Raw genomic sequence first — 23,737 nt, 5'->3', positions numbered from 1 at the left:
CGTGGGGAAGGGTTTAGGCGTGGCACAGGTTGGTGAGGGTTGTTGGTTGTTCGCGGGGAAGGGTTTACGTGTGGCACAGGTGGGGAGGGTTGTTGGTTGTTCGCGGGAAACGGGTTTACGCGTGGCACAGGCTGGGGAGGGTTGTTGGTTGTTCGCGGGGAAGGGTTTACGCGTGGCACAGGTTGGTGAGGGTTGTTGGTTGTTCGCGGGGAAGGGTTTACGTGTGGCACAGGTGGGGAGGGTTGTTGGTTGTTCGCGGGAAACGGGTTTAGGCGTGGCACAGGCTGGGGAGGGTTGTTGGTTGTTCGCGGGGAAAGGTTTACGCGTGGCACAGGTTGGTGAGGGTTGTTGGTTGTTCGTGGGGAAGGGTTTACGCGTGGCACAGCCTGGGGAGGGTTGTTGGTTGTTCGCGGGGAAGGGTTTACGTGTGGCACAGGTGGGGAGGGTTGTTGGTTGTTCGCGGGAAACGGGTTTAGGCGTGGCACAGGCTGGGGAGGATTGTTGGTTGTTCGCGGGGAAAGGTTTACGCGTGGCACAGGTTGGTGAGGGTTGTTGGTTGTTCGCGGGGAAGGGTTTACGCGTGGCACAGGCTGGGGAGGGTTGTTGATTGTTCGCGGGGAAAGGTTTACGCATGGCACAGGCTGGTGAGGGTTGTTGGTTGTTCGCGGGGAAGGGTTTACGTGTGGCACAGGCTGGGGAGGGTTGTTGGTTGTTCGCGGGGAAGGGTTTACGCGTGGCACAGGTTGGTGAGGGTTGTTGGTTGTTCGCGGGGAAGGGTTTACGCGTGGCACAGGTGGGGAGGGTTGTTGGTTGTTCGCGGGAAACGGGTTTAGGCGTGGCACAGGCTGGGGAGGGTTGTTGGTTGTTCGCGGGGAAGGGTTTACGCGTGGCACAGGTGGGGAGGGTTGTTGGTTGTTCGCGGGAAACGGGTTTAGGCGTGGCACAGGCTGGGGAGGGTTGTTGGTTGTTCGCGGGGAAGGGTTTACGCGTGGCACAGGCTGGGGAGGGTTGTTGGTTGTTCGCGGGGAAGGGTTTAGGCGTGGCACAGGCTGGGGAGGGTTGTTGGTTGTTCGCGGGGAAGGGTTTACGTGTGGCACAGGTGGGGAGGGTTGTTGGTTGTTCGCGGGAAACGGGTTTAGGCGTGGCACAGGCTGGGGAGGGTTGTTGGTTCTTCGCGGGGAAAGGTTTACGCGTGGCACAGGTTGGTGAGGGTTGTTGGTTGTTCGTGGGGAAGGGTTTACGCGTGGCACAGGCTGGGGAGGGTTGTTGGTTGTTCGCGGGGAAGGGTTTATGTGTGGCACAGGCTGGGGAGGGTTGTTGGTTGTTCGTGGGGAAGGGTTTAGGCGTGGCACAGGTGGGGAGGGTTGGTTGTTCGCGGGAAACGGGTTTAGGCGTGGCACAGGCTGGGGAGGGTTGTTGGTTGTTCGCGGGGAAGGGTTTACGTGTGGCACAGGTGGGGAGGGTTGTTGGTTGTTCGCGGGGAAGGGTTTACGTGTGGCACAGGTGGGGAGGGTTGTTGGTTGTTCGCGGGGAAGGGTTTACGCGTGGCACAGGCTGGGGAGGGTTGTTGATTGTTCGCGGGGAAAGGTTTACGCGTGGCACAGGCTGGTGAGGGTTGTTGCTTGTTCGCGGGGAAGGGTTTACGCGTGGCACAGGCTGGGGAGGGTTGTTGGTTGTTCGCGGGGAAGGGTTTACGTGTGGCACAGGCTGGGGAGGGTTGTTGGTTGTTCGTGGGGAAGGGTTTACGTGTGGCACAGGTGGGGAGGGTTGTTGGTTGTTCGCGGGAAACGGGTTTAGGCGTGGCACAGGCTGGGGAGGGTTGTTGGTTCCGGTGCGGGGGCCAGGGCCGGGTTGTGTCCGCTGGGCTTTGCCGCGGGCGGAGTCGGATTGGCCGGGGCCGCGGTTGTTTCGGTCGGAGCGCCCTCTGCCGCCGCGATGGAGCCGTTCCACCCCGGGGGCTCTGGGGTGTTCCGCGCGTTCCTGTTCCTGCACCGGCGGGGCTGCGGCGGGCGAGGGGCGCCGGGCCACAGGAGAACGCTGCAGGAGCAAGTGGTTGGGAAACAGGATCCGTAATGGAAACGAGGGCGCCCTTCACACGTGGCCTCTTTCCCGTCCGATTTCGGTGAGGGGAAACCTCCTGCCGTGTTTTGTTTTAATGCCTCTTAACAGACAGTTGTGTGGTACAGGTGCAGTCCAAGTTATCTTCTCTAGTGAGTTCAAACAGCGTTGGGTTGGGGTGTATACTAAGCCTAAAAGTGTATCAGGACTGAGCTAAAGGGAGCCTTCTTTTCTACCCCAAATGGTGTGAAGGTTCATCACGCCCTTTTTTTATCTGTTTAAAGCCAAAACTGTAGAACACTTCAGTAAAATTTTAAAGTGAACATTAATATCATATCATTTAAATACATACAATTCAAGGTCTAGTAGTTATGGCTGCCCGTGCAATCCTAACTCTGCCCCTTGTGTGTATTTCAGTACAAGCTTAAATTGCATGATAGTAATAAAGTTGACAATGTTGTAGGAAAACTTTGTCTGTTACATGAGTCAGCACTTTTTTCTCTCAATCCTCAGGGGTTTCAGGCAGTCAGGCTGGCTGGCTCCTAGGGTTCTTGGGCAAGTGCATGTGTTTGAGTTAATGAGCATTTAGACAGTAGTGACGATTAGGGCAGGATTTTAAAAGGTACAGTGTAATGCCATTTTGGCCAGGATTTTCCCGAGGCTCATGAGTGAAGTCACCATTTTTAATATTACCAATTGAGAAATAAAAGATACACAACTCATTATGAGGTCATCTTGTGCTTCTCATTTATTTCTCCCATAGCCTGTCCTGTGTGGATGTTAAAGAAGAGTTTCATGTTGTTCAACAAAGTGCGACCTGATTAGAAAAAAGTGGAGAATTTGATGTAAGTGTTCATGTGCACTGTGTTCTATTAGATTAGATGTGCCTCACTATAATGTGTCTCATTGGCAAATGAAAATAATGAATGGGCTAATACTGTACAGTACAGTGTTAACTTTTGTTATACTGCAGAAAGTTGACCTAAGGTATGCAACTCCAGCGATGCATTAGTCTAGTTACTGTGGGGTCTGCATGGTTGGGGGTCGATAGGAGAAACTCTCCACTCAACTGGGTTAGTTTGCTGTGAATAGCTGCTTAGCTCTTTTCTGACCTTTTTATTATAGTGTTGCCTTACTCTGGCAAATGGTGATTATCAACTGATTTTGCCTATTGAACATTGCCTGTCAGCAACTGAACTTCCTGCAGAGGAGGTGAAAGAAATAAACACGTGTTGTTTGCCCAAAAAAAAAAAAAATTACTTGTGAGTGCCTACAATTTCAGGTGGGGTTATCGCACAGCAGTGGAAGAACACCACCTCAACTTTGAAAGGAAACAGGTCACATTTAAACCTAAGCATGGTCAAAATCCCCTCTCTTTTTTCCTATTTTGAATGATAGATGAAAATTCTCTGATCAGGCAGGTGGGGAACAGGGCAAAAGTAAAAATGCAGTGACCACTTGAGCACGCTAATTTTTGTTGTTATAGCAGTGCAGATGGTTGAGTTTGTTGAAGAATAGTGACAGTAAATGTGAATATTTGTTGTCTATAGTGGATGACTTGATTTTAGCAGGTCTGTTTAAAGTACTGAGAGAGGCAGGAAAGCTTAAAAATGCGTGCAGTAACATACACCTCTTTGGGCAGTGTCCACAAAGATGGATGCTCAGTGACCAGTTGCTGCTGAATTAATTATGGAAGGTGCATTGTGGTGGTTTTCTCCCTGGCGGATCTGTTACAGTGTCAGAGCGGCCTCAACCTACCACAAAGAGTATAAAGGAGGAGGATAGTCCATGAAAACTTTTCCAGGATGTCTTGTTTTCAATTATTCCTCCATCTCCTACAAGGTAGACCTGCCTCATAAGTTTAAGTCTGTAGAGACAGGTGATGGATCATCTGTCTCACATGATGACAAGCAGTACTGAGGGGTGTGCAAACCCCAGTGATGGCTTTATTGTCTTATCTAGAAGACTAGCATGGCTTGTGTCTTTTCCTTATTGTGTTATCCATCTCCAGGTCCTGTACCACTCACTGTTGTGCTACTGAAGATATTACAGAGCCCTTTATTGTCAGGGTGCAAGAAGAATTAATTGAATTACTAAAAATCCCAGAGCACTTGGATATTAGGCGAGTAAGAAATAAGATTTTCACTTCTACTTTTTAACCTGAATTCTTTCTGAACAAAAAAGCAACCCAGTAGCACTTTAAAGACGAACAAAATAATTTATTAGGTGATGAGCTTTCATGGGACAGACCCACTTGTCAGATCATAGCCACACCAGAACAGACTCAGTATTTAATTATATGTAATATTTAATGAATTCTTTGTGGTTTGTCATTTAATCTAAAAGTACCCATACATGACCAGAGTTAAGGTGTAGGCAGTTGTTGTAATAGAAGACATTGTAGGTCTGATTTTTCAGGGGTGCTGAGTACTTATTTATCCAAGTGAAGATATTGTGAGCTGCACATAACCTGCATCTCAGAACATTAAGTCCTGTGTCAATAGTTGCTGTAAGCAGATGGTCTGATGTAGCATTTAATTAAACATCGCTTGTATATTATTTTCTGTTCCTTTTTATTTGAATGAAATCCCGGAGTTTCCCATAAGTAAGTGCAGTTTTCTCAGCAGTTTTCGTAATGATTTAATTTGTAAAAACACTCTTTGTGTTTTTGTAAATCAGTCACTTCTACGGTGTAGGTTTGTTCTAAACAAATCTTGGAAGCCGCGGGGGGCAGAAAGTCTGAGTTGAAGGAATATAAGAAATAAGTCTTGGTCTGGTGTGCTGGCTATGCCCGTGTGATCAGCTGAATTTATTGCTAGAAGAGCAGGTGGGGCTCCACATCATCCAGTTTGTGCCAGCTGACTGGCTTTGTGGTGCCATTGCCTGGGTGGAGTTAAGAAAGCTCTTGCTCGTCTTGTTGGATCGATGAGTAGTAACTAGCAGCAGTGTATCTTACTGTGTCCTTTGTACTCCTTATTCATTGGAAACCACATCTGCAGCAGAAGTAGGCACAAGCCAGAAATGAGGTCCCTACATTTTCTTTTAACTTGGACACTGGTTTATGTTCATACAAGCTGCCTGGTCAGCACGACACAGAGAAGAAACCTAATTTCAAGCAAAGCTATTCCAAGGAAATTGAAACTTTATTTTTTACAGGCACTAGATGTTATGAATAAAACCTGATTCACTTTGCACAATGAGTAATAACAGCGCAGCAGCTCTTCAGTACAGAGTTTGGTTGATGTAAGGCAGAATTACGTTCACCTAATTCTGTAAGAGTCTACGCTAAAATGTTGCTCCTGCCCATGTTACTTGCCCGCTCTGCTGACTTAAAAACTCGACTTGCAGGAGATGCATAGTGCTTAGGTCAGCATAGTTCTAGCTGACAAAGTACAATTGGCACTGCAATACACCTGTGGGCTTTAGTGGCCTCCAGGAGGTGTCCCACACTGTCCAATCCTAACTGGTCTGGTCACCTTTTTGAGATCCTCTGTCTGGCAGTCCGGTACACACGTATGTGCCACTCACTCCCTTTTAAAGCCCCGTGAAGTTTAAATTCCATGTCATGTTTGGTTGGTGTGGAGAGCTCATGTAGAGAGTAACTGCCCAGCTAACCAGGCTGGCTCCACACAGCAAGCGTGCTCTTGCCCAGAGTACACAGGTGATGGATCTCTTTGGTTTGTGGGTAGCAGAGACCATGAAGGCACAGTTCTGAGCCATCTGTAGAAACTTTAATGTCTGTGGCCATATTGCTTGGGGCATGGTGAAGAAATGCTGGAACAGGGAAATGTAAAAATAGTGTGAAAATTAAGGCACTACAGCAGGCTTACCAGAAGGCAAGGGAGACAAGCTGTCGCTGTGGTGTGAAGCTGCAGAAATGCTGCTCCTACGGGGAGCTATGTGACATTCTTGGGGGAGGCTTCACCCCCTCCAGCCAAGAGCCCCATGGAGACTTTAGGGGAGCTGGAGTCACTGGTCCCTGCAGTGCCCAATGAAGAGGAAGTGTTTGAGTTTTTGGGGACAGGAACCTGGGGGAATCCAGTGATGCAGTGAGCCAGGACCTCTCTCTGGATGCTGGAGCAGTCGTGTGAGTCCCTATTATGCAGCACTGGCAAGCCTGAGGCAGTGGAAGGAGCCCCCAGTAGGTAGGTTTTTGCTTCGGTATTGCAGAGAAACATCTGTTCACTTACTGTTTTTAACCAAGCAAGAAGTAGTGAAATACTTAGTAGAGGCAGAGTTGCCATCTGCTGCTCATTCCCGTGTACAGATAGGCAGAGGGGGGCCCTGCCGAACAGTTCACGTGCATTGGAGTGTCCTATGAAACCTCTATAGATATCATAACAAAACTTTCCAGAAGGTTGACTGCAGTTTTCTGGGGAGAGCTGCCTTATTTCTTCTGCTACAGTAGAAGGTTTTCTCACACCAGGCAGCAGTTTCGTCGGCCGGCACCAGTGCTGTTGCAGCATATGGACCCGACCTCCAGACAGGCTTGTTCAGGAGTTGTTCCCTTTCAGCCTCTGTTGCCATTAGTGTTTTGTAATATTTCCCTGTGTGCAAACAGTGATGCCTGTGTGCTTACCCCATTCTCCCAAATCACCCCCGTCTTCCACCAGGCCATGATCATTGTGGTGGGGACTGCTGCTGTGCTCTGTGAATCCCCAGGGGAACTGTGAATGGAGTGTTTGTGACCAGGGGAATGCAAATCTTATTAATAGTACCTCTGTGCATTGTGCTTTCTGCAGCTGGAAATGTGGATATGAGGCTTCCTTCTGTTACACCACTGGAGCAGCTCACATCAGGAAGAAAAGAGACAGGATAGCGGATGATGTATTCTAACAGATCCTGCAAGCTTCTTGTGCTGCACGTAGGGGTAGAAGGCTTGGAGGAACACCCTTGTGGACAGTATGATAACGGAGAGTGCAAAGAGGAGAAACATAGAGGAGAAGGACAGAGATGTGTGGCAGGACAGGTTAGTGCTCTCAAATGCCAGATGGACGTACTGGGGACTTCAGGTCCAAGTAACCCTTGCTTGTCTCCTGCTACAGTTTGTTGATAAGAGCATTCTGCGACCTCCCGAAACATCCCGCTCTCGCACTCAACATATGTTTTGGGCCCATGACAGTTTTCATACCTGCCACTCCAAGGGAGAGTACACACAATCAGAGCTGCACATCTGCTGACCTCGGAGGGACACGGAAGGTATATTTGTGTTTGGTGTGAAAATGGCTGTTCTTTACCCTTTAAAGTTTCTTTTCCATGTATTTGTATGGTTTCATTTCCTTACAATTATCTTTGTTTTATGAGTTTGTAATAAAAGTTTATTTATTGAAACTTAGCTCTCCATGAATAATTCATAACTGATGGTAGCTGGGGTTGACATTCAAAGATAATAGCAGTTTGTGCAGTTATCTTTGAACGATGGTAGTGTTATATTAGCACCTGCCACCAGGGAGCAGACTTTTGAAGTAGACTCCTGGGGAGGTTTGCACAGCCAAAAAAAGCAATGCCCTCCTAAATTCCTAAATCTGGAATAACTCTGTGTTGTAAAAAGCAGGAAGATTTATTAGATGCCTGGCACATGGTGTAGAAAATCCATCGTGAACAAGAGAACAAAAGTACAGCAGCCTAAGTCAGTTCTGCTTCCAGGACTCTCTCTGACCCCTTAAGTCCCAGTCCAGAAGAGTGTGCTGCTTCCCGGTATTTTGTGCTTGTAATGATCAGCACAGTACCAAACAGCAGTGCAGGATCCATGCTTGTCAAAGAGATGGTGAACTTGTGTATTTTGTGGGGCTTTTGGAGAGACATGAAACGTTTATGGGATGAAGAAAACTGTCATGGCATGTTGAAACCAGGTTCCTCTGTCACTGCTGCATGACTTTTTTCCCCCTGTGAGGCCTGGCAAAGCCTTCCTTGTTCCCTGCTTTAACCAGAAGGCTGTGTTGACCTTTCTTTTCTCCATTTGAGGAATGAGATTTGGAGTTTCAGATTTGTTTGCAGAGATTCTGTGTGCCTCCAGTTAGTTATGTGTTACCAATATACTGCTAGAGCGTCCAGAGTACTAGCTACTTTCATGTCATAAAATCATATGCAAAATGAAGAGATTAAGATAGTGATGCAACATCTGATAATGCTCTGTGGTTTATATTTCATTTTCCATAGTAAAATGCCTTTTAAAAAGAGTTGGGGATACATCTGAGTAGCTCTAATTCTACCTTGATGGACTTTTGAGATCATTTGCTCGTAAGGAGAACCTGGCACCCTTTTTTTTTTTTTTTAAATAAATACTGACAAATGCTTTTTTTAAAGTCTTTTAAGTTTAAGTTTTCAGTGGAAAGAAGCTGGGGGAGGGCTGTCAGCCAGTTCTTTAAAGACAAGACCCTTTTTAAAAGTACCGTGTCTCTTCCCAACTGCTTGGTTAAAATATACCCTCGGGCCCGAAATTGAGCGGCCTTCTTCTTGCCTTGCTTTTGGCCTCGGGTTAGTAAGGGTGAGAGCTGTGCCCTAGGGTGTGCGCGTCTGGGGTGAAACTGACCCCCCCCCCACCGGCTGGATAAAAGGAAGTCCTGCCAGGCCCGTGCTTGGGTGCGAGCTGGGGGCTGTTCTCCCCCTGCAGTTCAGCACCTCCCCCGAACCTGGGGCTGAGCTTGGCCGGAGGGGGCAGTAACGAAGGGTCCTGTGGCACCTTATAGACTAACAGAAAAGTTTTGAGCATGAGCTTTCGTGAGCACAGACTCGCTTCATCAGATGCTGGTCTTGGAAATCTGCAGGGCCAGGAATAAATAAGCCAGAGCAAGGGTGGGGATAACAAGGTTAGCTCAGTCAGCAAGGGTGAGGCTTACTGCCAGCAGTTGGTCTGGAGGTGCGAACACCAAGGGAGGGGAAGCTGCTTCTGTATTTACCCAGCCATTCGCAGTCTTTGTTTAAGCCTGAGCTGAGGGCTTCGAATCTGCAGATGAATTGTAGCTCAGAAATTTCTCTTTGGAGTCTGGTCCTGAATATCCTACAGCAAAGAAATTTCAGAACCAGACTCCAAAGAGAAATTTCTGAGCTACAATTCATCTGCAGATTCGAAGCCCTCAGCTCAGGCTTAAACAAAGACTGCGAATGGCTGGGTAAATACAGAAGCAGCTTCCCCTCCCTTGGTGTTCGCACCTCCAGACCAACTGCTGGCAGTAAGCCTCACCCTTGCTGACTGACCTAACCTTGTTATCCCCACCCTGGCTCTGGCTTATTTATTCCTGGCCCTGCAGATTTCCAAGACCAGCATCTGATGAAGCGAGTCTGTGCTCACGAAAGCTCATGCTCAAAGCTTTTCTGTCAGTCTATAAGGTGCCCCACGACCCTTCGTTGCTGTTACAGATCCAGCCTAACACGGCGACCCCTCCTATGCCGGAGGGGGCGTGGCCCAGAGTGACGGCGGGGCACGTCCTCCGCGGCAGCCAGCCAGCCGGCCGGCCGGCCGGCGCGCGCGCCTCGGCGCTAAGCGAGGAGCCGGGGCGGGGCGAGGATGCTAATCCCCGCCGGCCGGGCTCCGCCCCGCGTCTCGCGAGAAGTGACGCGCGCGAGCGGGTTTCCGGGGTAGCCTGGCGAGGCATGGAGCGGACCCCGGTGGGCGCGGCGCTGCGGGGACAGCCCGGCGGCAGCTGCGGTCCCTGGGAAATGCGGGAGCGGCTGGGGACCGGCGGCTTCGGCAATGTCTGTCTGTACCAGCACCAGGTGCGGGAGAGGGGGTCCCCCAGCCAGCTCTCTCCGGTCGTCCCCCGAGTGCTGCCCTGCCGGGCCGGGAGGGACGGGGCCTGGCGTGGGTCGCTGACCCCACGGGGGGGGGGGGGTCTTGTCTCCCATAGTCGCCGGGCACCCAGTCCATAGAACCTCCTCACCCGCTTGGCCCCTGCCCATCCCTGCGTGGGTAACTCCTCTGGCAAGTCCCACTGACTCCGGGGAGCCCCTTCCGCACCAGCCGCCCGTCTCCGGGCAGTTCCCGTCCTGTCCCCAACTCGCCCTGGTCTCCGTGACTCCTGTGCTCCGTGGCCGCCCCCCCATCTCTACCCAGCTAATAGTCTAACGCAGTGCTCTCAACCAGAGGTGCATGTGCCCCCGGGGGTACGCAGCGCTCTTCCAGAGCGTACATCAGCACAGTGTTTCTCCGCTTTCTTAGGAATAAAAATTGGACTTATTTTATGTTCTTCTGTTTATTTATCCTTTTTGTACGATAAGTATGATGGCAAGTTTATTATCTGTAGATAATTTCTTCCAACCAGCCAGTTATGATTAAGTTGTTCAAACAAGTGTCTTGTGGTGGTAGAAAACATCTTGTGTGCCTGAAAATTGTAGGTACTGGGGGTACTTTACTTTATAAAAAGTTGGGGAAACACTGATATAATGTATTGATCCCACTAGCACTGACAGCTCCGATCCTGAGCCACTCCTGCCTCTCAGGATGGTGGCTCTACAGTGATCTGTGCCCAGTGATCCCCAGCCTCATGCCCCTCTGCTACAACCATCCCACTCATCTCGGATTGAATGTTGTGCCATAGGACAGTAATTGTTTGTGTCGTAGGACTTGGGTGAAAAGATAGCTATTAAGTCTTGTCGACTGGAACTAAGTGTGAAAAACAAAGACCGGTGGTGCCATGAAATCCAAATCATGAAGAAGTAAGTATGCTCCATTATGTTCTTTATTCTTGCTTTTGGAGGCTAGTGTCATCAAATCAATTGGGGTGTATTTCTCTTTCGGAGATGTAACTAGACAATAGACTTTCTTCTGGTTTTTCTTAACATAAAAGTTGAGAGTTGGTGTGACTCGCTGCCCCCACAGGAGGAGCCTTGTCTCCCATAGCCACCGGCCACTCAGTCCATATAACCTCCCTACCTCGCCATGGACCCTGCCCATCCCTGTGTGGATAACTCCTCTGGGAAGTCCCACTGACCTTTACTGTGCTGGAAAGAAGGCTGTATTTATCATGGGTGTGGTCCCATAAAGTTTGTTTACAGCCACCATCCCTGGCTCTTAGTGTGCTGTGCTGTTTGTTTAGGTCTAATTTACCCCTTAATGTCTAGGACCTAAGTAAACCTTGGAAGGGTTGGTCATGTGTTAGACAAGACTGACCTCTTGTGCTCTGGCAAATTCTCTTGTTCGGCACTAGTCAGGTCCCGAGGACGTCGCACTAGAGACGTTCAAGCTGTATTGCATGTAAGCGACATGCAGTTTCTTTCAGTTTTATCTTTATCTGTTATGTACGCTGTAAGTGTATTTCTAAGGTAGAAGATGTAACATAACATAATCCCTGTCCAAGGAATTTCCCTATAAACCTCTATGGCTTTCTGTGCTGATGCAGCACTATCTTGTATTTCTAGAGTGGAGCCCAGCGACTTTGGCCTGAACATGTTCATAGAAGTGGCACCTGACTCTTAAATTGAGCTGCCCCTCTCAGGGAATATGGCCAGCCATTTATCTGGTGTGCTTCAGAGTAGAACGTAAAATGAAGATTACCATAGCTGGGTAAATTATAACTACTTGTATTGGAATTTGGTCAAAACCTCAGGATTCATACATGGCATCGACTTCCTAATAAACACTCAATGTCAGAACAGCTACATCTTCTCAGAATTACTGCATTCAGTAGCATAGTAATGTTTAATACCACACAAGTTCAGTCCTGTCTCACAGAAGGGGTGTCACTGCTGAATTCACACTTAACCTAGGTTTGCTTTGTCCTCCCAGCCAAGAACTATTAGTTCCAGCTCTGCTTAGTTTAGTAAGAACTGAAAGACAACATGTAGTGTCCGCCTGCGCAGCCTGAAACACCATTCCTTCATGTAAACAAAAACTCTCTTCTTGCAAGCAATAGTTTAAAAGTTTTGCTTTCAGCATTTGGTCCCTTTTGATGTGGATTTTACCACTTGCCCAAAATGTTTTATTTGAAAGGGGCACAGCGGACTGTCTTACCTGACTGAAAACAAAGAGGCAGTCCACTAGCACCTTAAAGACTAACAAAATAAGTTATTATGCGATAAGCTTTCGTGGGACAGACCCACTTCTTCAGACCATAGCCATACCAGAACAGACTCAATATTTAAGGCACAGAGAACCAAAAATTGTTATCAAGTTAGACAAATCAGAAAAAGTGTAATCAAGGTTCCTTATGCAAGTGTCTTCTACCTATGTAGATATTTGTATAGTCAAGTATCTGAGGGCATCGCAGACCTTAACAAGTGTATCCTCCCAGCTTTGCTGGGAGGCAGGGAACTCTTAGGTACGTTATGCCAGCACAGAAATTGAAGCGCAGATTAAGTGACGTTTGCTAATTATCGCACAGGGAGCTGGGAGCGGCACTCAAATTCCTGGAGTCCAATTCCTGTCCTTAGTTGTAAAATTAACTTTCCACTCATCACTGATCTGCCTGTTCTTAGAAAGTGTGAATTTTGTTTGTTGTCCTTGGCTAACTTGCCGAGGTAACTTGTTGACAATTACATACCGGCCATCATATTTTCAACATTAAATGTTTTGAGAAAAGAAATCTTACTGTGCATATTTGGAAGCACATTTGATTAATGCTTTTGCTTCTTGATGTCCTGTAATGTCTGTATCAAGACTTTTGCCATACTTTCCATTTGTGTAGGTTAAACAGCCCCTATGTTGTAAAGGCCTGTGATGTTCCAGAGGAGATGAACTTTCTAGTTAATGATGTCCCTCTTCTGGCAATGGAATATTGTTCAGGAGGTGATCTCAGGAAGGTAAAACTGGCTTGTTTTGAAATTATAGCTGAATAAGCAATCTTGTACTTGTGATGATCTGTAGGATTATGTGGATTGGGATTTTTGCACCGGAATAGCAAGTACAAATCAACAGATGCGCCACATCAATGAGAGAAGGGGCTTGCACCAGGGCATCTTAGGCTGTGTCTACACTTGCATTCCTCTGTTGAAAGAGGAATGCAACTGTGGGAAATTGAAAATGCAAATGAGGCACTGATTTACATATCGTGTGCTTCATTTGCATAATCTCCTTTTGGAGGAGGTAGAGCAAGGACAGGAAGAAGCAGTGAAAATTTGCAGGTGTGCGTGTGAGAGAGAGAGCGTGAGTGAGAGAAGGAGACATTGGGATGAAAGGTTAAAGAGATGGAACAGAGGTGCAGAGCTGTTGATAGCAAATGGTGAGTAGAGCTAGCCATGTTGGGGCAACCTAATGGACGGTTAGTAAGGCAGATCCTTAGCCCATAGCTAACTAGGTTGAGAAATCCAAGAATGAGCCCAAGTGCTTAAATCCCAAGGTTATATGCAGTGCTGAAGATTGGTTAAATGAGAGAGAACATGCAACTAGCTACGCCTCATGGTATACCAAGGTCACAAGATCACTGTAGGAAGGGTTACTGTACTGCTGCCCTTTGCACCTGTAGGCAGTGGATTGGCCTTTTGAGCTGGGCACCTAGAGAGCAGTGGCTTCTCTGAAGGCATCGCTACTGCCAGCAGCAGCATAGCATTGCCACCATGATTTCTGTGCTGCTGACTACACCATTGCCTTCCAGCTCCGAAGGCAGCAGCGCAGAATTAAGACTAGCATAGTATGGCACTGCCATCCATACTGCTGCCCTCAGAGCTGGGTGCTTGGACAAAGTAGAGTCTAGCCACTGAGCTCTAAGGTGGCACAAAAGTAAGGATGACAATATCATGATCCTCCTGAAATAAACTGGGAACTCCCTTTTGTGTTAGGACCCCTAGTCTGAGGAATGCAGGTATCCCCTGTGAAATCAGTATAGCATAGGGTAAAAGTACACAGAACATCAGATTGCACAGGGAGGTGGGGAGAGCACCACATTTCGTGGCCCAAGATGCGTTTTTCATGGCTGTGAATTTTGTAGGGCCCTGTCTTTGTGCCTGCTTCCTATTTTTTACATGGAGTACTAACCTAGGGGTTGCAGGGTGCCATCATTCAATTTTGTGTGCGTGCGCACATGTCCTCCTTCCTGTTTCATCCTGTCACTTGGCCTCATTTTCTTTGACGGCCTCAGAAATAGCGTAGACTATTTAGAGCAGTTGCTCCTCCAAGGAGTGATCGTATGCCTGAGACTCAGGCCAGTTGTGAATTTCATTTGTTGGCTTTCATATCATGTTTTGAATTTGTCAGGATTGTGGGGAAAAGTGCACACTCTGGGGGCCAAGAACTTTGCATAATAGCTGTCTGTTTGGAATCTGTTACTGCCTGGCCTGTTAGCTGCTTACCAAACAAATTTTGTTCTATGTAACTGACAGTCTTCACACACTTGGAATCCTTTTTCCAAACCACCTTCCTCTTCATATATACTTGTCTTTCTATACCTTTTATTCACTTGCACAAGGCCAGTTAATTCTGGACCCAGTTTAAATGTGAATGCAATTTTTTTCTCATATTGTGGTGAGAGAAGATATTATTAAATAATTCTTTCATTACATACTGAGACATATTTTTCTTTTCTGTAGCTGTTAAACAAACCAGAAAATTGTTGTGGACTTAAGGAAAGTCAAATACTTGCTCTGCTTAATGACATTGGTAAGTAATCTGCCTTTTTTGTTGCTTCATGTTTGCTGTATAAGACTGCGTTGCTATTCGAGCAAAACACTGCAAAAGCAAGTTATCAAAATAAGCAGGTATCTCTAATAGCGGAAGGCTCGTTTGTCCTGTACTGAGATAATCGGACACTTAAGGCTTATCTAGAGGGTTTAGTCCGCATTATCACAGGTTGGTGTGATGTGAAAACACTCACATACATGCCGTGCAGTTCATTACTGTGCATTTAGCCTATGTTTACACTACAGGCTTGCTGTACTACTACAGCTGAACTTTGGTGACGTCCTCTTTGTAGCTGCTCTGGCACTGGGAGAAGGCTCTCATGCCAGCATAATTAAATCCCTTGTAATGAATGTTGGCAGGAGAGCATCTCCCACCGACATAGCGCAGTCCACACCCAGCACTGCATAAAGGAGCTCAGGGGGCAGCTCTTTTAACAGCAGATGCTTGATGATGTGGCGACCTACTCCGGGTCCTGTGGGTGCATGTGGGGTGTGATACAGCGGGGGGGAGTCGGGTGTGCCGGGACCGACCACCCCACCTTTATAGCAGCCTTATATAGTGTAGCAGCAATATGTGATTCAGTGTATCCACTTTAAAACCTAGGTTTCCCCAGTATTATGAGTACCAGGAACAATAACACTCCAATTGTGAACACCACAATCCCCTGTGGCTGTTCTAAGTCCCAATAACTCTCTATACAGCCCCAGCTAGTCCAGCTAGTGGTATTTACCGATAGTGATTGATTCATTTATTCGTAACTACAATTACTTAACACTTGATATGTGTATATATATATATTTATTTATTTGGCATAGGCTAAACACTAGGGCTACGTCTACACGTGCAGCCAACATCGAAATAGTCTATTTCGATGAATAACGTCTATACGTCCTCCAGGGCCAGCAACGTCGATGTTCAACTTCGACGTTGCTCAGCCCAACATCGAAATAGGCGCAGCGAGGGAACGTCTACACGTCAAAGTAGCACACATCGAAATAGGGATGCCAGGCACAGCTGCAGACAGGGTCACAGGGCGGACTCAACAGCAAGCCGCTCCCTTAAAGGGCCCCTCCCAGACACAGTTGCACTAAACAACACAAGATACACAGAGCTGACAACTCGTTGCAGACCCTGTGCCTGCAGCATAGATCCCCAGCTGCCGCAGAAGCAGCCAGAAGCCCTGGGCTAAGGGCTGCTGCCCACGGTGACCATAGAGCCCCGCAGGGGCTGGAGAGAGAGCATCTCTCAACCCCCCAGCTGATGGCCGCCATGGAGGACCCAGCAATTTCGACATTGCGGGACGCGGATCGTCTACACGGTCCCTACTTCGACGTTGAACGTTGAAGTAGGGCGCTATTCCGATCCCCTCATGAGGTTAGCGACTTCGACGTCTCGCCGCCTAACGTCGAAGTTAACTTCGAAATAGCGCCCGACGCGTGTAGACGCGACGGGCGCTATTTCGAAGTTGGTGCCGCTACTTCGAAGTAGCGTGCATGTGTAGACGCAGCTTAGGTTACATATAGCAGTATATAATTACATGTGACTTACCAATAACATCCAATGCTCCCACATCTCACCAACAACTACGTTACAGCGGCCCTTCAAGTCAGAGATACGGCTTGGTTGGGACCTTTCGTGGTGGTGACGTCCGGGTGATCAGGCCGGGGTCTGCTGTCTGGACTGGAAGTTGCTAGCCTCCACCTCGTGTCCAGGAGCCCACACCCTTATTCCTGCTAAATCACCTTTTATACTGTTTCTTTCTTGGGGGTTTGATACCTGGCCAAGTAAGGCGTTTGTTACCTAATTTGGGCTTTCTATCCTCCCGGCCTGTCAGAACATGTTACAAGATTTCCTCTGTCCTTGGTCTTTTTCTGAACCTCCCCCCAAGACCCCCTGATATTGCACAACCAAGATGTTCTCTTTGGGGGGCTTCCAGCTACTAGCCCCAGCTGTTCTCTTTGGGGGCTTACTATCTGCTTGTCAGGATGTTCTCTTTGGGGACTCTCCCACTACTTGTCAACTTTCTGATTTCTTTCTCCTGGCTTGACTTCAGACCTTCTCGCTGTTGTACGATAGCGTTCCAAGATGGAGCGTGTGGTCATTCTGCCTTGCGAGTGAGGCCCGGCCACCAGGTGCTCGTGCTCCCACAATGCTCAGCATCATCCTCTTGTTCCTTGTCCTGTTTTTTCAACTGTTGCTTCAGGCCACTGCTTCAGCCACATCTCTGCTTGATGGTCTGAGTGAAATTCAAAACCAAGGCCACCTGGTTTTTAACTTAATCACATGCATATGCACACACTCAGTCACAACAGAGGCCGAGCTGCTAATTAATGGGAGAGACAGGGGCACCAAGCATGGATACTGACAAGCAAAAAGGGAGGGGTTGTGGATGCAAACTCTGTTCCACAGGGAGCCTTCAGTTCAGGAATCAAATCAACAGGCAATTTTGAGGTGCTTTGACTCCACTCTCTGGAAAATCATAGTCTTTAAATGTTATCGTCTGCTGTGGACTGTAAGCAAGAGTTTGCAGTGGGGGTAGATGATGTCAAGCTGATTGCCAGAACTGCCATGATGTCAGATGGCAGATGAGAGAGCTTCAGCCATGGCCAGGGTCTTTGCATACCCCAAGTTGACAGGATGGTCCAGCTGCCAATGTCAATTTTGTATTCCCTTTGAAACGCTGGGGAGCGCAGGGGGAGGGGGGTTCCTTTCCCTCCCAGCTACTGCCCCTAACTTTAGTCATGAATGCTTCAGAGTGGGGGTGGCAAGAATTCCCAATGTGTTCCTGCTCCTCTGTCTTCTTATCACACCCGCTGTTGGGCTGGAGTTGTGGTCTAGAGACACAGCAGTAGTGCAGTGAGATTGGGACTTGATCCAGTAAGGGGAAGAGGCTGGAGGAGGAAGCCCAAGCAATGTTGTTTGCACTTGAGGAAGAGCCAGGGAAGTGATGACATCCTAGGGTTCAGCTTCAAAGAGGTCTCCAGTAATGTGATCCTAAATTATGCATATGTAGCTGCTAATGGTGAGTGCTGATAATGCACTAGTCTTTGTTCTGTCCTAGGCAGGTTGCTTGGTGCTCCCAAAAAAGAAATGAGGGACAGCCTTGTTCAATCAACATTTTGTTCAAAGCATATTGCTGATTGAACCTACAGGGATGCTTTCATTTTAGGAACATTTCTGGCCTGTAATTCTGTAACTTCATCATAAACTTTGTGAATCCCTATGTAGCACTTCCTTTAGCTCAACACACTGAGTTCTCTGCATTCCTTTGACTCTGTTCTGTGCTTTCTTTCAGCAACTCTTTACATGGTGTGCTTGTATGTGCAAGCAACCTTTCACCCACTCAGTACAAAGTACGTTGGAACACCACACATCCCACTGAGGCCGTTGGTGCTTCCTAGACCTTTTGTTTCAGCCTTCTGCAAATTCCAGAAGGCTATTGTACTAGTTTAGATTCATGTTTTTAAAGCTTTGCAACCATAAGAACTGTTAATCACAGGGGTTCTAATAAGGATTATTGCTTGTCAATGTGATCCAGATATTAATTACAGATTCATACCTTTCCCTGTGTAAGGTATAATAATTAGAAGGTCAATTCTAGGATTTCCAGGAATTGCACCTGCAATACTCTGTAAAACACTTAAGTTTATTTTCTAGTATGCTGCTATTAGACAGCAAGCAGACACGAGTTTAATTCAGCTAATGTTTGAATATAATATTGAATGTAATATTTGAATGCAACTTGATTACAAACACACAAAATAACTTTAAGTGGGTTTAAATGGTTATGCAAGGTTCGTAAGTCTAATATAAGTAACAAATTATACACTCTAGCACATTACGAATATTATACTCACTACACTCGTATCACTCGTAGTTGATAAGAAGAGATGGGGAGAGAGAGGATGAGGTTTAAGAGAATAATAATGGTACCATAGGTAAAAGATATGGAAATGGTGCTTCTCTGACCCAGAATATAGAGACCCTAATGTGTCGAGGCACACTGTGCGGTTATAGCGGGCTAGCTTTATACCCCATCTACCTCTAACCTAGGGTAGATCTCTATCTTCTCAAAATATGATCCCCAACTTCTTGGAATATTGCTGATACATACATACCAACCACTCACCTTTCCAGACCTTCACCACCCACCCTTTTTATGGATTTAACTGGACCTTAGCAAAGGAATTGGGTGACACTGGAAAACTGACTAGAATATACATTTCTTGCAGCTGCAAATAAGTGGAACAAAAGCCTGATACAGCAGATGGCCAATTTTCTATTTTTCCTCCTTGGTCTATGGCATACTTAAAACAGGAAGAATAAGCAATTGCAAAAATGAGGTCCTTGCAAAAAGCTGTAAGCTGTGTGCATTAATTGCTAAAAGTAGGCCCTTTTGACCAAACTATTATTGCTCATTACTTAAGCTATCCACAATTAATAAGCAAAGCAGGAGAAGAAAAAACAAAAATCAGATATGCCTCCTAGATACTGGTAGAGGCAACAGAACTGTATTTATTAAAAAAAAAAAAAAAAAAAAAAAAAAAAAGTCTGAAATATTTAATGTTATTGAGCACAATTATAGTGCAAGGTACAAAATGTGTAGCAGTCTTGAGTACAGGGGCCTTCATTATAAGATAAAGATGTGTTGGAGTGCTGTCTTGTGATGCTGGGATCTGGCAACTACGCAGACCAGCATGCAGTGCACAGCTGATGAACAGTTACCAGAAGAATAGTCAGGGACACTGAGTGAAATGAGTTGCATAGAGATGTCTAGGGTGCATTTGACATCCTTGTTTGTCACCCTAACTTGGGGACTGACCCGAAAGGATAACAGAATATGGCATCAGTGCGTTGTCCAAGGTGTGTGGAGGCTCCAAGGCTGTCGTTCCTAGACAGTCTCTCCCCATTCTGTATGTATGAAACTGATTGTTCCTTCCCAAGTGAAGCACTTTGCATTTGTCCTTATTAAACTTCATCCTGTTTACCTCAGACCGTTTCTCCAATTTATCCAATTTAGGTGTATGTAGCACTTGGAGGGCAGAGGTCCCTTTGTGCTGAGTGAGGTAAAGGTAAATTTATATTCTGTGTTAGGAAGGATTGGTAACACAGGTGGGTAGGAGGTACTGTGGAATTTTCTTGTTTTGACAGAGTGGAAGGAGCTGAGAGGTCTTCTCTAGGGAAGTGATAGCTGAGGGATATCAAGTGGCAGGTGAAATACAGCATGCTGCTGTGTGTCTTCTAGCAGGAGAATGGGCAGGCAAAGAGAGCTGTGTCTGTAGGAGGTGCTACACCAGACAGTTGATAGGCCAGCATGTTGGTGGCTTAAAGTGGAAATGCAACTGGAGATGGGAGGGTAAGAGATTCTGTGATTTGTTAATGTGGTGAAGGGAGGGGACAGAGGCAAGATTAGTATCGGACCCATAGGTGTAAATTTCCCATTGAAACGTTTTATTATGTTTTAAACCATTTTTTTAAAAAAGGAAATGCATAGGCCTTAACTTTATTAATCAGTTTTTGAACAGGAAATTATGTACAAGTGTTAGAAAATCTTAAAACTTGATTTGTACTGTGTAGCTTCTGTCTCTTAAGTCAAATACTTGATTTTATTCAGGGTCTGGTATCCAGTATTTGCACGAAAACAGAATTATACACAGAGATCTAAAACCTGAAAATATTGTTCTCCAGGACGATGGTGGAAAGGTAGGTCATATAACTATGCCAAAGAATAGCCTCACCTCTGGTGCCCCAATGGTAACTCATCTAACAATTTTGCTTTGACTGGTTGAAATGAAGAACACTTGTGCTTTCTTACTGAATATAGCCCTGAATCCCGTTGAGTGATGCTCATGTAAAACACAGCCATGATTTCAATAAAGTTCATATTTCTTCTTGACATTACAAATTCTCTTTGTCTTTCCTTGCGGACTTGTTAATTGATTGGCCATTTTACTGTAAATTTGTCAGCATTTTTTATCCAGTGTTCCTGCTACATGCCAATATCAGCAACCCTGTGATGTTGATTGAATCCTGGCATGTATATTGGATTTCTGGGGGGATGCATGTTGAAGATTGTCCTTGTGATCAGTTAAATATGCTAGTTTAAAGTGATATTCTTGATTTACCATTTTGGTTTATGTGATACCATCAAAATATTGTATCTTGTAAATCCTCCAAAGCTTAGATGGCTGTGTTCAGTTGCCCAATCCAACTAGTTTCAGGACAGTAAAGCCTTGTAGGTGCATATTGCTGTTAATAAATGAGCTTGGCTTAACAGGTTGGTGTACCATTTTGTATTTGTTCGAAATCTTGTTCATAGATGGGTTCTGGGTGCTGCCCCATGATTGCCCAACCCTAGGTTTGACTCTGTACCTGTTGTTATGAATTTGCCCTTCTTAATCGTATTTTATCAAACATTTGCCTTGGATATTGACAGATAACTTACAAAATAATAGACTTGGGATATGCCAAGGATCTGGATCAAGGAAGTTTATGTACATCATTTGTTGGGACCTTACAATATTTGGTAAGTGTGTGTTTTTCATGTTTACAATTTACTTTGGTGTAAATCAACACAATTCTATCTATACATGTTCCTCAAGTGGTATGTTTTCCAGAAATACATTCTCTGGAGTTATGCCTTTTTAAAAACTGTTCATGTTGTTGTTGTTTTTTAGGCCCCAGAGCTCTTTGAGAGTAAGTCCTACACTGTTACTGTCGATTACTGGAGCTTTGGAACAATGGTGTTCGAATGTATTGCAGGATTTAGACCGTTTTTACATAATCTACAGCCATTTACCTGGTAAGACATTTGCTATAAGACAGCGTGCCTGGGTTTGAAAGAGTAGATCTCATTCTGGGGAGGTGGGTGTTTGAAGTAAAGTAAGTGTGTAAAGTTAGTTTGTCCACAGATAATTTTATTTTATAGGCATGAAAAAATCAAGAAGAAGGATCCAAAGCACATCTTTGCTTTTGAAGAGATGACTGGGGAGGTTCAGTTTAGTACCCATTTGCCACAGCCTAATAGTCTTTGTAGGTAAGTATGTTTATAGTTCTGTGTATATTACTTTCTGTGTTTTCTTTTACACCATCAGAGTAAATAGTGAATGGTGAGTGCCAGGCAGTTTCATACCAGTGCATGTCTAAATGGGTTACGCTGTGCATTGAAGAGAGCTACAGACTAGTCTGTGTCCCTTTCTCGGTAAAGGTCAGGGCATGTTCCACTAGCAGTCAGGCAGCTTTAAAAGTATTTCCATAGTGGAATTCTGCAGACCTTAAAAGTGGACCTCTATAAACACATTCATTAAATGTTCTACTTTTGGTTTAGGATTTAGATCTGACATGCATTTTGGTAGGGCAGTACTCCAGTCAGTGTTTAGTTGAGACTACCTAGCCTTCTGCAGAAAACCATATCGCATAACAAACTGTGCCAAGAATGCCTCTCAAAGAAGAAATTCAGATTACTCCCTTGTAATGAGGGCTCTTTGAAATGGACTCTCCACTTTCACACTCACTTCCCCAAGTCCTTGTGGGGTCTCAGTACTAATCTGAGACTTGAGGAGGTGATTGGAGTGCCATGCCTCCTTTTCATTGCCTTTCCCTCAGCACGTACAGCAACTGTGAAGTGGGAGGGAAGTGAGAGCTCTCCAGTTGGAGCTATCATGGTATATTCCACTTCCAGAGCTGCACTGCAGCACAGTCCAAGAGGGCGAATGTATCCAGTTCCTCTCAAATGCCAGCACCAGGGCAATAATCTTCATATGTATTGGGTCCATTTGGAATTAGGGGCCTGGGATGGATCTGTCTACTTGCCAAGAGCAGCAGAGAAGGCATACTCACTTCTTTCTGTTTTTTTCTTTGTGTGGTATGACTAACTGCAACCATTGAAATGCACACGTTAAACAACGGTCAATTGTTTTTCCTCTAACTTTTTTCTTGACATTTAAAACTACAGACCGCATGGAAATGAGGTAGTTTGAAAATTTGGGAGTTAGTGTTCTAGGAGCAACATTTCTTCGACATTATTTCTATTTCTTGTTTCATGTGTAGGTTTCTGTTTCAGTGTCAGGTAAAAGATGAAGGTTGTAGACTATACTGGATTCCCAGTGTGGCCAAGATAACATTATCATTGTAACCTTAGCTTTTGTTTTGCCTAAGGTGTAATTTGTTTAACCTTAATGTCGTAGTAGTAATTTTCTTGTGTCGAGTGAGTGTAACTACTTCATCAGAGGGAGATACAATAGAGGATGCATGAGTGTAATTGTGGTGCCACTGAAGTCAGTGTGGTTTTTGTTTCCCTTAATATTTTTTCCTAGGCCTGGTAGAAAACACGTTTGAATTAACTGGACTTTTTATTTGTCTCACATGTCAATATGTTTTGTTTAGTATAATTGTGGAACAAATGGAGAGCTGGTTACAGCTTATGCTGAACTGGGATCCACAGCAGAGGGGCGGAGGTGTAGACCCAGAAACCAGTAGACCAAGATGTTTCCTATTAATGGATCATATACTGAATTTGAAGGTGCGATTTTAAATGTTGGTGAAGACTTCTTGGTGGAGTGTGAATGTGATAAATGAGTGGACATCCTTGAACCCTTCCAATCGAATGTCAGAGGAAGCATTCCTCCTTTCGTCAGGGAGAAGTTACCTGTGCCTTAATTCGGTTAATACCTGAAGGCAAGAATTTCAGTGGCAATATGACTCTCTCTTATTCTGGAAGCATAAGGGTGGCCTCATATGGATATGTGCCGTATATGAGGGAGGCACTGTTGACAGTAGTTAAAATTCAGTTTTATCTATTCTGCCTAAATTTTACTTATTTGTACATCTTCTCCATGTAGCCTGATACTTTAGAGCTATTTGTCTCCTGAAAGAGGTGATGACTGTATACAAAGATGACTTTGTTCTTGGTTTTACAGATTGTACACATCTTAAATATGACTTCTGCCAAGATTGTTTCTTTTCTCTTGCATCCTGAGGAAAGTCTTCATTCCCTTCAGTCTCGCATTGAGCTTGATACTGGAATAAGTACTGGAAATCAAGAGTTGCTTTTGGAGATGGGAATTTCCCTGGACCCTCGAAAACCTGCTTCCCAGTGTGTTATTGATGGTGTGGTAAGATTATTTCCAT

At 45.8% G+C, this 23,737-nt stretch overlaps 1 protein-coding gene, 1 long non-coding RNA gene and 1 other non-coding gene across 5 annotated transcripts in view; all 3 read left to right on the top strand.

The window, feature by feature from the left end:
* The first annotated feature begins 1,760 nt into the window (after nucleotides 1–1,760).
* On the top strand, nucleotides 1,761–7,503 carry LOC142015993 (uncharacterized). Of its 2 annotated transcripts, XR_012646252.1 has the most exons (4): nucleotides 1,761–2,122; nucleotides 2,822–2,903; nucleotides 4,070–4,180; nucleotides 6,801–7,503. It is a non-coding gene; the product is annotated as an uncharacterized LOC142015993 (long non-coding RNA). The 2 variants fall into 2 exon arrangements; XR_012646251.1 differs by lacking the exon at nucleotides 4,070–4,180 and having other exon boundaries at nucleotides 6,801–7,497.
* Nucleotides 3,758–3,901, top strand: LOC142016215 (small nucleolar RNA SNORA12). Its single transcript, XR_012646324.1, has one exon. It is a non-coding gene; the product is annotated as a small nucleolar RNA SNORA12 (small nucleolar RNA).
* Nucleotides 7,504–9,651: 2,148 nt separating the features above from the next.
* Nucleotides 9,652–23,737, top strand: part of LOC142015986 (inhibitor of nuclear factor kappa-B kinase subunit alpha-like) — a 78,508-nt gene continuing 64,422 nt past the window's right edge. The window contains exons 1-10 of one of the 2 annotated variants that reach the window (XM_074999995.1): nucleotides 9,652–9,774; nucleotides 10,619–10,713; nucleotides 12,681–12,795; nucleotides 14,518–14,587; nucleotides 20,223–20,311; nucleotides 21,045–21,134; nucleotides 21,286–21,410; nucleotides 21,537–21,644; nucleotides 22,994–23,129; nucleotides 23,527–23,721. In XM_074999995.1, coding sequence (XP_074856096.1) covers nucleotides 9,652–9,774; nucleotides 10,619–10,713; nucleotides 12,681–12,795; nucleotides 14,518–14,587; nucleotides 20,223–20,311; nucleotides 21,045–21,134; nucleotides 21,286–21,410; nucleotides 21,537–21,644; nucleotides 22,994–23,129; nucleotides 23,527–23,721 — 1,146 coding nt within the window. The remainder of the gene's footprint in view (nucleotides 9,775–10,618; nucleotides 10,714–12,680; nucleotides 12,796–14,517; nucleotides 14,588–20,222; nucleotides 20,312–21,044; nucleotides 21,135–21,285; nucleotides 21,411–21,536; nucleotides 21,645–22,993; nucleotides 23,130–23,526; nucleotides 23,722–23,737) is intronic. The other variant, XR_012646250.1, reaches the window with a different exon arrangement.

This window comes from Carettochelys insculpta, chromosome 7 (genome assembly GCF_033958435.1).
Source record: "Carettochelys insculpta isolate YL-2023 chromosome 7, ASM3395843v1, whole genome shotgun sequence".
In the NCBI taxonomy this organism is placed as follows: domain Eukaryota; kingdom Metazoa; phylum Chordata; order Testudines; family Carettochelyidae; genus Carettochelys; species Carettochelys insculpta.
The sequence above is the reverse complement of the archived record's forward strand: the minus strand, read 5'-3'. Positions and strand labels throughout refer to the sequence as shown.